The 15,529-nt window shown below is 44.6% G+C and overlaps 1 protein-coding gene across 2 annotated transcripts in view; it reads right to left on the reverse strand.

Moving 5' to 3' along the window:
• Positions 1 to 15,529, reverse strand: part of SATB2 (SATB homeobox 2) — a 202,055-nt gene that overhangs the window by 35,091 nt on the left and 151,435 nt on the right. For both annotated transcript variants that reach the window (XM_045297511.1, XM_004701523.2), the window contains one exon: positions 7,131 to 7,328. In XM_045297511.1, coding sequence (XP_045153446.1) covers positions 7,131 to 7,328 — 198 coding nt within the window. The remainder of the gene's footprint in view (positions 1 to 7,130; positions 7,329 to 15,529) is intronic.

Here is a 15,529-nt window from a genome sequence, read left to right on the forward strand (position 1 = left end):
AGGTTACTGCACTTCTCTGTGCTTCTGTTGTTCGTCTGCGAAAGTGGCTTCTAAGCCCCTGCCAGCTCTTGGTTTTCCACAAGGATTAAAGGAAATTAAAGGTGCAAAGAGCTCACAATCTGAAGGATGGGCTATCAAAAATCATCATTAGCACCAACTTGGCCATCATTGTTATTGTTGTATTTTGTACAAAACAAAAAATCCTCACAATCAGCCTCAGAGATCATCATGATCTGTTCATCTTATGCGATTAGGACAATTATTGGTGTGTTACTCCAAAGTTTCTCGACCCCAACACTGTTGATATTTGGGGTTGGATAATTCTGGGCATTTTGGGAGGTATGGCAGCATCCTGGCCTCTACTCACTAGATGCCAGTAGCACCTCCTGGTTAAAAGAATCAAGTGTATCTCCAAATATTGTCCAATATTCCCTGGGGGACTAAGTCATCCCTGAGGTTCAGAACCACTAAGCAATACCAAGGACAGAACCCACAGCTCAGGAAATTCTGCGAATCCCTGGGGAGAACATTCATTCCCATGAGCAGAGGTGCAATACTGGTCTTGGTAGCTGTCACCAACCAGGTCTCACATTCTTCCTCAATATATGGCATGGAATTTTAAAACAAGTACTTGTCAGGAAACCACAGAGCAGCCAGCTCAGAATTTCTGAACTTACAGAATAACCCACGGAAAGAAACTCTGTGGTGGAAATAAAATAATGCAATAAAGTACAAACTACACAGACATTAACAATTTAGCAAATGCTCCCCAGTCAACCCCACTCAGTGACCTAGTCATATCTGAGCAATGCCCTTCCTTCTCTGCGGGGCAGCAGAGGGGAGCGGGTGCTGAAAACGCCTGCGCTTCCATTCGGCCGGCACTCCTGGCTTCAGGCATCTCCATTTGGGTTTTTCCAATTGTAGAATGGATTTGGTATAATAAAGACCCTGACCTAACTAGTTTTGTATTCTAAGTTGAGGATACTCATCTAATATAGGACCTTGAGTTATAATGATGTGTGTGTGTGTGTGTGTGTGTGTGTGTTGGTGGGAGGGGGGGTGTCTCTCCAACCACAAGGAAAATTGTCTTCTGTCTCAGACCTTTTGGGGTAAAAGATGAAGCTTCTTTTCCTCAATATTTTGACTTGATTTCCCGTATTGCCGCACCTATGTTGATAGAGGCTGTGCTGCAGATATGTGGACTAGGTTATTATTATGTAGATCAATTCTCCTCAAACCACTTCCCCCTGATCATCCAGTAGTAGGATGATCACCTTCCGTGTGGGAGAGGTGGGTTCAATTTCTGACCGATGCACTTTGTGGTCAGCTATCACCCCGCTGAGAGTGATGGAGTGTATACTACTCCCATGATGGCCAGGTGTCAGACTAGAAAGAAGGGGCTGGCAATCTACTTCTGAAAACCAGCCAATGAAAACCCTATCAATCACACAGATCTGATCCTGTGGGCCTGGGATTACTGTGCCACAGAGGGGCACTCTGCAGCAGCCAACAAGAAGCCACGTTGGGTGTGGCTTCCTAATCATTTCCTCCTTCCTGATGTCGGAATGCCACAAAAACACTACATTTTCTGTCAATGTACTCTGTCCTTTTGGGGCACCACAAAGCATTATACATCTGTTATTTTGTTCCTCAATAACCAATTTTTACCCCCTTGGGGGAAATGCTGCCCCACTGAGAATCCATGGTACGGATGGTACTAGTTTGCAGAGCATGCCCAGACGTGGAATGCCAACCTGTGGGGGTTGAAACCTGAGTGGGGGTTGATGAAGAGGTTCAGAAACCAGACCCTTCAGTGCGATGTGAAATTCACATACCCCTCAAAGAGATCTGACTTCCCAAGGAAGACCCATCTTCATCTTCCAGGACCCACAAATCTCTGGGGCTTACAAAAGTCCAAACTGGCTTCAACCATGCCCATGAATTTCCATCTAACATGTACAAGTGGGCTTCCCAAATGGAATAAAAGCTAGTGGAATTTTACCACAAACTTTTTGAAGTCTCTTATGTTTATTAGAGGAGCCCTGGCTGGAGCTCGGTGGTGTCGTGGTTACCAGTTGGGCTGCAATCCACATGGTTGGCAGTTCAAAACCACTAGCAGCTCCAAAGAAGAACGACTGGGTTTTCTGCTCCTGTAAATAGTTACAGCCTCAGAAACCTACAGGGGCTCACTGAGTCAGCATCGACTGGATGACAGTGAGTTTTCATAATGATTACTCATTGGGCTACTAACCACAAGGTCAGCAGTTGGAAACCACCAGCCACTCCATGGGAGAAAGACGAGGCTTTCTATTCCCATAAAAAGTTACGTTCTCGGAGACTCACAGGGGCAGCTCTACTCTGTCCTCTCAGGCGATATGAGTAGGAATCAATTCAACGTGAGTTTGGTTGGGTTTTCTGTTTTTGTGTCAGTTGATAAACACACAGAGAGCTGTGCTGGCTATTGTTGTTGTGCCATTGAGGCAATTCTGACTCACGACAGCGCCATCGGTCAGAGTGCAATAGCCCCACTGGTTTCCACGGCTGTCATCTGTATGGAAGTAGATGGCCACACCTTTCTCCTACAGAGCAATGGGAGGGCTCAACTTATCTGAGAAGTGCTTAAGCATCGTGCCCTCAGACCTGAGACGGTGAATGGAAATGGCACCCAAGGACTCCCTTCCAAGAAGTCCCGTGGTGGGGGGCAGAGGCACTTGCCGCATTGGTGCCATGGTTTCCAATAGACCACTGGAGTTACGGGGGTGAGGCGGCCTGCCAGGGGGAGAGGCCCGATGAAGTAGACTGGTGTCAGTGTGTTGATGAGGAGTTTGGCAACAGGAGGATTAAGTGTGAGGGTCACGTACACGGTTCCAGCTCCAGTCATGTGGGACTTCTGGGCTCGTGGGTCAGCTCTTTTGATTTTCTGTATTATAACTTGAAATCTGGAATTTATGTGCAATCTCCAGATCTTCCAGTATAGGCAGCAACTTCTTATACCCTTTATAGACTTAAAACACATCTGCAAACAGCAATATAAGACTGTATGTGTAAACTTGACTTGCAAACCAAAGGCAAGAATAAGTTCCTAGCTTCCGTAAAAAGAAGAGCGGCTTTGACACCGAGGGGTGTCTCAATGCCATATGGCAGGACTGACTAGGGAGAGTGTGATGTGAAGCTCTTTCTTTTATCCAGGACATCTTTGGTGTGCTAATTCTATCACCTGATCTGGTGGGCAAGTAGGTACGAAGACTATTGCCTCGTATTTTTACCACTTAAAGAAAGCACTTTCCCCCTAAGGAGCTCCTGGATGCAAAGGGTGAAGTGCCCAGCTACACACTGCACTATTACCGGCTAGAATCCAGTTAGAGGCACCTCAGAAGAAAGGCCTGGTGATCATCTTCCAAAAGATTGCAGGCACTGAAGAGCCGGGGAGCGCAGGTCTGACACGCACACGGTTGTCGTGAGCTGATATCGATGTTATAGAAACTGGTTTTCTCTGTTTGTTGTTTAACTGCCCAAAAGGAACATTTAAATGGCACTCTTCCATAACCACAAATGGGGAAGACTTGGGTGCATTTTTTGATATGCTTCATAAATCAGAAGCTCTTGATCGCTGGTGTTGCACATATTTAACGATGTAATAATGGAGCATTTTCTACTTAGTCAAAATACAACATTGTCTAAATGTGATTCTTCAAATTCTAAATGTGTTGTGTGATCAGTAATATTGCACTAAAATCTGAGTTGACAGAAGGGCACACAAGGATTTCCACCTTGTGCCCAGTGAGCTGGCTTTCGGAGAAGTAAAGATATCCATTGGACTTGTTCACGGTCTTCCTGAACACTATCCCTCTCAAGCCACAGATGCTGGGCTAGTTGTACTCTCCAGTCACAGTAGTTCTGCTGGCTGGCTTCAGTTATTATTCTTCATTTTTCATATTATGACTGTAATAAATAATTAATCTACAGCTTTGTATTTTGCTGACAAATATAAATGCAGCATTGCAAAGCAGTGTGACTCAGAGGCAAGCACAATGGAGGAAAGACAGTGTTTAACTGAAGACTTTCACAGTAGTTTATGGGATCAAGGTCAACAGCTAAGGCAAAGTCAGTGTAGAGGAAAATGCCTTGTTTTCAAGCTCTGAACACTAGGAATAAGAGTAACCTTTTGTAAAACAGGTGAATTCATTTTAGTGCTATCAGAAGTTAACAGTGTTAATTAATAGTTGCAATGTGCTTCAGATAATAGGGGAAATGATAGATTGGTTCTTGCTTAGACATTAAATATTAGTTGGGTACTCTAATTTTAACAAGCTAACATAAAAGAAAAGAAAACTCATAAATCAATTGGCTGACTGCTTCTGAGATTTACTTTACTCAAATTGGTTAAGTAAAAGACAAATATCAGGTTGATTATCATTTTGCTACCTAAACAGAGAGACCTCAAGAGATGAAAATGTGTGAACAAAGAAGAGATTGGCAAGATATAGAAGGCATCTCCAAATAAACAAAAGGTCCCCAATTCTAGTTTAAAAAACAAAAAGCAGTTGTCAGTGAGCCTTTAGGACCCTTGCAACCTATGTGCAAAGGGACGTGAAAGAAAGGAACAAAAAGATAATAGAATTTTCCCCAAACATTTCTGGAGGCTCCTCCTATGTCAGAGGAGAACTAGCCGCCCATGCGCATCAGAATAAAGCTGTGCTCATCAGAAGTAAGTTGCCGAGTGCCTCCGGGGAGACGTAAACTTTCAACTATTTAGTTGTCAATCAAGTTCCCTAACCATCCATACCACCCAAGACTCTCAACTGTAATAGAGAAGAGGTTTCATGATTTTTATCTCAAACCCTCCAAAATTTCCAACTTCGTCACCTCTCTATGATAAAAATGGGATACTATCAATGTCTAGAGTAGAAAATATCTTAAACTCAGGGAGGCTGTGGATATTGTAGGGGACTGCCTCTGAAGGGGCTGAATGGTGCCACATATACATGAAGTGCACCGTCTGGCCAATCGACTTTGGCCCTGGTAATGAACCGATGGCAGCCCGAGAACATTAACTTGAGATGTCAGTGTGTGGATGAAAAGCGAAGTGATGCTGAGACCGGTCTGGCTTTCTCTCACCAGGTGTGGGCAGGGGAGCAAGAGGGAAGGAACCCCGGAAAACTCAGGGTGGGCCATTTCACCAGGTCTTTCCCCACCTTGTTCCTACTGTACCACGAACCCACGCCCCACTCTTTTTTCTTCTCATTTTTTCTCCCATTCCTTACATCAATCCTTCCTTCCATTCTCAGGCAGAAGCCTTGGAAGGCCCTCTGGGGCAGTTACATTATCTACTGTCAAATTGAGTAAGGGGTAGAGCAGGCGTCCTCAAACTACGGCCCACGGGTCACATGTGGCCCCGCCGAGAGGACATTTATCTGGCCTGCCGGCTGTTTTTGCCCTGTTTGTTTTTTTACTTCAAAAAAAAGATATGTGCAGCGTGCATAGGAATTTGTTCATAGTTTTTTTTTTAAACTATAGTCTGGCCCGCCAATGGGTCTGAGGGACAGTGAACTGGCCCCCTATTTACAAAGTTTGAGGACCCCTGGGGTAGAGTCTAGCCTGTCAATCAGGCTGTAGCTTGATGACTTCATTTGGAGGCCCGACGGAGATAAATAGCTCACTAGAGGCTGGCCACACGCTCTCCCTCAGAGACATTCCTCTTGACAAGCCACATGGAGCTACCAGATGGAGCCAGAGCCTTGAGCTGGAGGACCCACAAAGAGACCCACACCAGCGCCGAGACACTTCTACCACCACTGGATCCACAAGACTTTCCACCCACTAGCCTGTGATCTTCCTGCATTCCTGCATTCAGCATCATTGCATGTGTTGCCTGAGTCTGAAGAGGAATTTATAGACTGGTGTCGGGTATCTGGGCTAGTATCAGACTTATGGGCTTGACCTGGGCTGGGCTGCTTTCTTAATGTACAATTACTCTTTGATATAAACCTCTTTCATATACACACGAGTGCCTATGAATTTGTTTCTCTAGTCAACCCAGATTAACACACCCTCTTTGGTGGCAGTTGATAATGGTGACACTGGACAATAAGACTAAGCTGATAGCCTACCAAAACCATTTCACTCGTGAGTCAAGACTCTAGGTCAGTGATTCTCTGTGGGTCATGACCCGTTGCACGTCGAATGACCCTTTCACAGGGGTTGCCCGATTCATAACTGTAACAAAATGACAGTTATGAAGTAGCAATGAATACAATGTTATGGTTGGAGGTCACCACAACATGAGAACTGTATTAAAGGGTTTCAGCATCAGGAAGGTAGAGAACCACTGCTCCAGGTCATCAGTTCCTAAACTTGTACGGTCTACCGCCCTCTTTTCAGGGGAAAAGCGAAACCACTCAGTACTTTCTTGGCAATCAAAACATTCATACTACAGCCCACAATCCAGGATGAAGTGTAGACATCTGCTTGCGAGCCCCTTGGATCGTTCCAGCATCCCAAGGCACTCTAACCTTGGAAATGTTATTATTCTTTAAGAGTAATTGCTTACTGCAGGATTATTTACCATTTATTACTATAAACTATGGGAAAGAATGCAATGCAATGACTTTCAGAACTAAAGATTTCTCTCAATGAAGGCAAAAACTAAGCAAATAATTCTGCAACCCAAGATAAACAGATTTCTTCAGCAAAGGAACCCAAAGGCGGTACAGCTTCACCTTCAGAGTCTAATCTGTCACAGTTTCCTACTGGAGTCTGGTAGTGCTTCCCCTGTCTGACAGATAGTTCCCTTCTATAGCAGATTTTTTTTTCATTTCACTGGCTATTTCAGTCTTTCTTTAGAGAATGAACTGATAGGAGCTTTTTTCCCCCCCTGATGGGGAGAATTAAATCTCTGCCTGTACTCTGGCTTCACAAACACATGAGTGAAATGTTCTCAGGCAACTGCTGCCTGTGGCAGTTGATGACTCAGCCATTTCTCTCTCTCTCTCTCTCTCTCTCTCTCACACACACACACACACACACACACACACACACAGTGCATCCCATGGAAGTTGATGCCACGTGCCCCTTTGACACCACACAGCAGTAGACGCGGTGAACCCTGCTCACAGGAGGTGGGGGCTGACCTGCACGGGCTCAGGGGGCAGCTGGACCACGTGCTGCATACGCTCGCTGTGGTGATGCCTAGACTCCTCCTCATAGATCACATCCCTCTCGTGCTGGGGAAGATTCAGGAAGCGACGGATGGTACAGAGGTTCTCCCAGAGGGTGCGGTTTTCGGGGCTTGGGTTCTCCTTCCAGCGGAGCAATTCACACAGCCAGCCCTAGAGAGAGAGAAGGCCGTTTGAGTTAACCCGCAGTGTGCCGCGGAGGCAGTGCAGGCCTGACTTCAGTCAGACATCCCAGCTTACCATATTGTTCTGTCAAAAGTGCCCTGCCCCCAACCTAGAGAGACACGGAAACATATGATGCCCTGAAAACGCACCGGGGCCCAGGTGTGTGGCTCGGCCAGCGCCCAAGAAACTTCCCTCTTGTCAATGATCTTCGTACCCATCCTACTGGTTATATTTTCCATTAGCTTGCACTTTCTTTGTAATAACTAACTAACTAGACACCAAAGAAGACTAAAGTTATCTAACTCTCTGAAAAAAGGTGTTAGTGTTGGCCAGCAACAATTCCTATAAACATCACTCAATGTGATACTATCTCAAGGAAAGAAGGTGGGAAAAAATTATGTATTACGAGATGGCAAATTCCAAAGAAGAGAACATACCTAAGTGTACACAGCATTGAATTGTCTAAGGGGCAAATATTTTTGCAATAATCAATAAATCCAAAGAAGCCGGGGAAAATAACTTTAGTCAGAATGGGGAAAAAGCGCATTTGCTTAGGTCTCTGCAGGCCGTGTTCTCTGAGCCTCCTCCTCCACCTCCTTCCCACAACAGCCACACCTGCAGACAGGTAGGCAGTTGGGTGAGTCACATCTGCAAATGTCTGCCTCCGGACTCAGGTATCCGGATGTCTCTCTCTCCCCCTCCCTCTCTCGCAACTGCACGAGAAAGAAAATGTAATGCAAATAATGATGGATTATATGAAAATAATACAGAGGATGCTGTCAGCATCGCTCACTGGCTCATGTCAAAATATTTTACCCAGTCGCTTTCTAACCCATCATTTCCGAGCGACATCACTAATTTACAAAACAAAAAAAAAACCAAGAACTGTCCCACATCACGCCTTTTGCAAAAGAGTAAAATTTTTCCTAACAAGGTGCCTAAGTAAACACAAATGACTGTCTCAAAAGGAGAAAAGGCCGCAACCTCAACAAATACACTATCGTACAGAAGGCTTACGCCAGTGACAGTTCCTGACACGCATTCTAAAAACCCCATATAATATCATAAGCCGTTGTTTGTCTGCCTCTCCACTGTGTCTTCTGCCTTCACCCAAAAAAAGGCAAGATTTGATTATCTCCGCTGCATCAGCCAAGACAGCAACACCAGCTGTTCTCATTGTGCAGCCTCCTCCTCACGGCCTCCATGTTAATAACCTGATCATTCCATTTTCTCCTTCAACTGCCGGCTGCAGCCCCGCAAAGAGACAAAAACCCAGGCCCATCTGCAGCAGCTGTAGGCACTGAACTGTGAAGCCACTGGGGATTTAGAAACTAATCTGTAACACAACACTGCCTTGTTGTTACAAGTGAGAGGCCACATTACGCAGACCCAGTCTTTTCTTGCAATAAACGGGGAGCTAGGGAGAGTTAGAGGGTTAGGAAGAATGAAAACAAGATATCTAATCATTTGCTTGGGAATGTTTTTCCAAGTTTATTCATAGAGAAACAATTTTTGTTCAACTCAACTGAGAGATTGTGATGGTTTTCAAGGCACCATGTCTATGAAAAATGAAGACAATTAATTTTTTCCATCTCTACCAGCAAATAAATGATATTTTTTATAAAAAAAAATCCCCCAGTCCCAAAGTGTTTCCTCGGGGGTTTCTTTGTACAAAGGCAAAGAATTCTTGAAATGAAAAAGAAACCATCTGTGGAAAAAGAAAAACGCTCCTCTCTCGCTGTCTTTTCACAGATCTGAATAAGCCTCCCACTAAACTCTTTTTCAAATGTTTCAAACAGGTATGTTTACCATCTCCCCGGGGAAGCTTGAGCACGGAGACCAGTCATTTAACCGAAACTAAAAACACAAACCTACATCTGCTAAAAGGCGAAGTTCCGAGATACCCAGACCTTCAGGAAGGCAGCACCTGCTGTTCCGCTTGAGAAGTGAATTGCATTGTGGGAAGCCGCAGCTTGAAAGGAGACAGGTGACAGCTGAGTGGTATCTCCACTTATGACACGCGGAATGTCTCACACAACATTCATTGCTGCGTTTGATTTATATGCGCTGTTATAAGCTGCGCTCGTTACAATCACTTAGCACAACACTGCAGGCCTCGTTATGGGCTGTGTGCTGTCTGCCATCAGTCTTTAAGGAGTGTAGTGCTCAATTTGCCCACTGACATGCAAGGTCCTGACCTTGAAGCTATTAGGGAGCAGATTAGACACAAGTGTGACCATGTGTGCAGACATAAGCAAACCAAATTAATTTCGGGCACAGGGAGGTAGCCAACAAGACCCTGTTCCGAGGGCACCAGAGAACTTCCCCAAATCCCTGGTGGAGCTGAGCTAATCGCATGTTTAAGAGAACCCGGTTTTGAAGATGAAGCACATTCATGGTATTTAGAGGGTTATTAATCTAGTTTCCCCACAAAGTGTTTGCTTGGCTGATCAGATTAAGGGACGGAGCCTTCACCAGTGCACCCCCACCACAGCAGGCCCCAAGAAATCTGGGATACTTCACAGCCTTGGCCATATTGCACCATGTGTACCCAGCTGCTTCAGTAATTAGCTTATGAATGTATCAGCTGGTTCTGTGATTTTTATAAATAATAACTAACCTACAGAGCAGAAAGACTGTCAAGAGCCTCCTAGTAGCACGAAATTGCAAGGAACTCCTGACGCACTGGCTCTTCTGTGAAAATGCTGATCTTCCCCACCAGGAGAGCTCCCGCCATGCCATTTACAAAGACGCATCTGAGATGGCAATATAGTCTCATGCTCTGCATTCTGCCCCCTCTGACTCACTTGCTCACTCTGTGTATTTGCACAACTCTCTTCAGGAAACTGCCTCTCCGTGGCACTTCCCATCTCAGCCACTCTCCTTTTAGTCCAGCAGCCCACACTTCTCCACAGTGCCTCTTCCTAGCTTGCCTGGTGGCTGGCTGGTGGGTATGTATGTGAGCAAGTGCCCTGCTGCTGCATGATCACATGCATGGACTTGTGAGTAAGCCCCAGCACATGAAGAGATAAGAAGAGTCCCCACACTGGGATCTTTTTTCTTTTTTTTCATTTATATAATTTTTGCATGCCATCCAAGAAAGTTTTGCAGTATCAGGCAAAAAAAAAAAAAGTGTAAATGTCAAATAAAACAGTGACAGATGACAGTATTCTCTATTGAATAGCACTGTTTCTGTCATGCATGTTCAATGGGAACTCATGAATTATTAATAAACAAATCTCCTTTTTCTGTTAAAAATCTCAAGTAGGTTTTTTTGTCGTTGTTCCCTGTGTGTTATGCAGAGCATTCCAGGAGAATTCTTTTCATTTCAGAAATGCTGAGACAGAAGTTCACCTGACTTCCAGCCGTGGCCTGCTCCGAATGAACTGTGGGGGAGGGACCTATCTGCAATTTATCCCTGGGGCCACTTGTACATTTCGACCAAAGGGGGCTTGCACACTGCTCAGTTATTGGTACTGAGAGCCCTGCTCCCGGGAGATGAGGACCAATGGACCATGGGCTGCATGCGCCCCCTGTGGTGATGCCTGGACTCCTCCTCATAGAGTGCATCCCTTACACAGGATGAATTTAGTTTTTTGTTTCTTCAGAGTGGAAGCTGAGCTACGAGAATTACATATGGTTGAACATGGCCAGGAGGTGCAGAGCATACTCTACTTAGAGCCTTGAGATCTGCCTGCTGGGTCATGCTCTGCCCTTCACACGCAGCGGGACCTGGGATCAGCAGTTGCTGTCTTGGGGCATCCCCCAAACCAAATCGAGCCCACTGCCCCTGGGTGCAGTCCAGCTCTCAGCAACCCTAAAGGACAGCGAAGAACTCCTCTGGGCTGTGGAGACTGCAAGTCTTTATGGGAACGGACAGCCTCATCCTTCTCCTGTAGAGTGGCCAATGGGTTCGGACCATTGCCACTGCAGTTACTGACCTAACGCTTAACCCACCATCCGACAACCAAAGTTCCTTTTTGGAGCACCAAGGCTCTTCATCTGAGGGATTCCCAAGAGAGAGCCTCTGTTTCCTTCCCAGCTCCACATCTCCCCATTGCAAGATCCATACCTTGACTTTAGAAATAGCGATGACAATTAGTAGTGATCAGGAAGAAAAACTACAGAGGGATACAAAGAACCCCCTCACCAGGTGATCAAGCGGATGGCGTAGCAACATCATGAACTCTGTGCCATGACGCACTTCAGAGCACACCCATGTTGGTGGCAGAGAGTCATGCCAAGCATGCGCCCTACATTGAATCATGAGATAACATCAGGGAATCCAAATGGAGCGAGGCTTGCCAAAGGAAGTGATCTCTGCTCTTCAAAAGTGTCAAGGTCATAAGGACCTGCCACAGACTGCGTGAGATGATGAAGAAATAGTAACCCGAGAGGGTGTGGGAGCTGGACAGAGTCCAGGCACCACAAAGGGCAGTCGTAGGGAAACTGGCAAAATGAGAATAAGGACTTTAGTCAACAGAAGTGAAACCAGGTCAATGGCCTGGTCTTGATAAATGCCCCGTGGAGGGATGCATGAAAACTCTGTACTATTCTCGCAACATATCTGTGATTTTAAAATTGGTTCCAATACAAAAAATGAAAGAAAAAAAGGCAGTCTGGAGCATCCATAGCAAAATATACATGGGGTGTCAGTGTAAAGATGCGAGGGAATTCCTGATGAAAACTTGTTTTCACTTTTGAAATTTGAACCCAGAGAAGGAACACAAGTTTGGCAACTGCATCCTTGCAATCAATGGTTAATCAGTCCCCAAGCATTCGGTGCATATGCAAATAATAGTTATTAACATGCCATTTCAGCCATCACAGTGGCCTCCTAAACAAATCTCTTTGCCTCAGTAGAAACAACGATTCTGGCCACCCGTCCCAAGATGCAGGTGAGGCTTCCCTCATGCCAATCTAGCTAGAGTTTGTTTACAATCCACGTGTTCCTGAAAGGTGCATGCCAATCTACATTTACAAAGCAAATCATGTTGTAAATGTATTAGGACAGCTTACTACTTAAAGCAATGTCATTAATTCTTTTAAAAGATGAGTGCCGTATATGCTCGAGTATAAGCCGACCTGAATATCAGCCAAGGCATCTAATTTTACCACAAAAACTGCATAAAATATGTGCTGAAAAAACTTGGCTTATACACGAGTCTATATGGTAATCAACCCTATAGTATATTTTTCAGTAAGTGAATCATGTCACTCATCGTTTACTTAAATGACAGACCACTAAATCACAGGGTCAGACCGGTAGAAGAGACACCAAAAGGGACCACCCGTTACTCTATTCTCACTCATGGCATCTGCCCATCACTCCTCTAGCCACTGTGAATTACTCACAGTCGCTGAACTTGCACGGCACATTCCCATGAAGTACATCCATCTACTCTGGACCTCTCTTAGCTGGCACGTCTCCTAGCAAACCCTTGGTGCCCCTGCCCATCATGAGAGGCTGTGCTTGAAGGCACAGGTGCCCTGATATCAGGGGCCTCCTGTGAAAATTGGTTGCTAACTCCCACATGATCCCAAAGCATTTTGTTCAGACCTTTCTATCATTGATGGTCACTATTGTGAGTGGTGGGCGGGTCTGTCTCCCCATCAGAACAGTCAGCTCTTTAAGGATTCCACCCATCCTTTCTTATTCATTTGGGCATTTTTAGCACAGAGCATGGTTCCTTGTTTATAAATGCTCAAGAGATGCTAGTTAGAAAGGACTAAAATATCAAGTATATAGATATCAACCTAGAGGATTGGATTACAGCATCAGACTTAAATTTATTGTTGGAGCCAAACAGTCAATCTTAGGAACAACCCTGTCAATGTCTGAAGCTAGTTTCCCCATGTCTAGTAGGAGGTGACCCAATTTGTCCTGTTATAGAAATTGAAATTGAATCTCAGGCCATCAACTCAGCTGACAATCTTGGATGGCGCACCCACTTATTGTGTGCCACAAAATGGGCTGATCTTTCACCTATATCTTAATTTTCATAATTCCTTTCTACTTACAGGCTCAAGTGGAATCACTGACAGGAGGCAATTAATTCTGCCCAGAAAGCTCAGGAGAATACCACCACATAGAATATGACATTTAAGGTGAATCTAACAGAGTCGGGGGAGGAGGTGATGGGAACCACATTCCAGGCAGAGGAAACGTATGAGCATCATATGAGGACATACACATCCAGAGATCCTGAAGCAACTTTGTGGGCTATGGCATAGTTTAGAAATATAGGTAGTGGTCAGATTATTAAAAATGTGCAAAGAAGTTACATCGTACTCCTATGGGCTGTGGGAGTCATTGAACGCTTTTTAACTGATGTGACTGATTATTTAATTTGTCTTTTTTTTCTCACTTCCCTTCCTTCTTTTCCCCATCTCCCCCACCTTCCTTACTTCCTAACAAGGATCCTTACTGAAGCCAAGACTATGACTGTGCTCTACTCAAACCCTCCCTCCTAACAAGGATTCTAACAAGGATTCCTTGGGGGCAAGAACTTCAATAAAAGTCCATTTTATCCTAAACATCATTTTTTTTCATAATCATATAATACTTCCAGCTATTAATCAGGATCCATTCATAAGCTTCATTCTTTAGGACTTTTCACTCTTAAAATAAGTGACAAGTCTCATGGGCACTAAACTTATCCATCAATTCAAAAAAATCTCTCCTCAGAACTTCTTTTTGTTGTCGTCGCTGCTGATCATAAAGAGAGGAGGGTTTTTTAAACTGTCCTGGATTGAAAGTGAATAAGGAAAAACAATGTTAAAGCTTTAAAATACTTGTCAAGGAAACACTATATGAGTGACAGATTCTGCAAAGCACGTGCCCAACACGAAGGGTGTTCCAATGACCAGAGAGGTCCTTAACACGGTAGCACAGCCTAGCGCTTTCAAGGGCTAAGCATTTGCCTCACAGCAGGGATGGGGGAGGGGGACGAGTGGGGTCCTGTCCATGGTACTGAAACTTCCTTTGCCTCTGACTGTGTTGCTTGCTTTTCCTACCCCAGGATACTGGTTATGATCCAACATCTCCAAGAGGCTATGATTTTCCTTTTTAAAAAGGAAAGTCACAGTTTATGTTGGTGGCAAGATTTCTAATGTTTATAATATTGTAGAACAAATGAAAACCAGGACTCGCTCAGCCAGAAACACAAGTTCACAGCTTGCCCTGATCTCATTCAAGAGCAATAGGGGGGCATCACTTTGTGCCTCATAAGGAGACTTGCACGTTCCTGGCGAGTGGGGCTCTGCCACAATTACTACTGGTTCCCTCCGTGGGCCTAACACGGAGTTTACAGGGTAAGCTCACTCGACTGAGTAGTCGGTGGTCCCCCACCTTTCTGCCCCGCTAGGGACTCCAGGACTGATTAAGTCGGCAAATGAACAGTGCTTCAGGGGATGACTCAAGCCTTCTTGCAACAGACATACAAGAGGCCCTTTACTCACCCACATCTTCAATAAAGAAAATGTCAGCATATGCAACCAAAAGGGAATGTTTTCTAAGTGTCTTAAAAGAAAATTCATATTAGTAACCACAGACAGTTCGCTTTCTAAATGGAAGCACATAAAGTCCCCAAACAAACTTTTCTAACTGTGAAAGGATTTCTCCTCAGCTGGTTGCGACTCTTCTGAAGTGTGAAATGAGCCAGATAATATTCAGCTCTTGTTTCTTAGTCACCGACTTCTCTTTTCATGAATCCAATAAGTGTCTATTAAAATAAATAAACTCCCTAATGATTCAAGATAACCTAATCAAGAAAACTGAAATGGATAAAAGGATAACTAGGAGGGAGACCTGTCAAGGGCTCCAATGAATTCCGGACAAGGAGGTCATCTGAACTTGAAGTTGGTTTTGTTGTTGTTGTTGTTGTTTTGCGGTGAGCATTTGGTTACAGTTCAAGGTTAATTATTTTATACCTGGAATGCAGCAAGTCAAAATGATCTGCTTCTTTCTCCATTCTTCAAAATTGAACACTAGGTCCTAAACTATATTTTCATGGGGACTGATTTTCAGCTGTCTCTGGGTTATCTTGCATGCACCTCTCATATTTCTATGGATGTGTTTGAAAATAGTGCCTCTTTAATTGAGAGCAGTCATGCTCGAGGTTCCTAGCTTGCTTCACCCCTGTCCAGGTCCTGTTGTAAAAGAAAGATGATGGAATAGTTCTACAGAA

Source organism: Echinops telfairi, unplaced genomic scaffold (genome assembly GCF_000313985.2).
Source record: "Echinops telfairi isolate 266 unplaced genomic scaffold, ASM31398v2 ScPeMD7_3;HRSCAF=10, whole genome shotgun sequence".
NCBI lineage: Eukaryota > Metazoa > Chordata > Mammalia > Afrosoricida > Tenrecidae > Echinops > Echinops telfairi.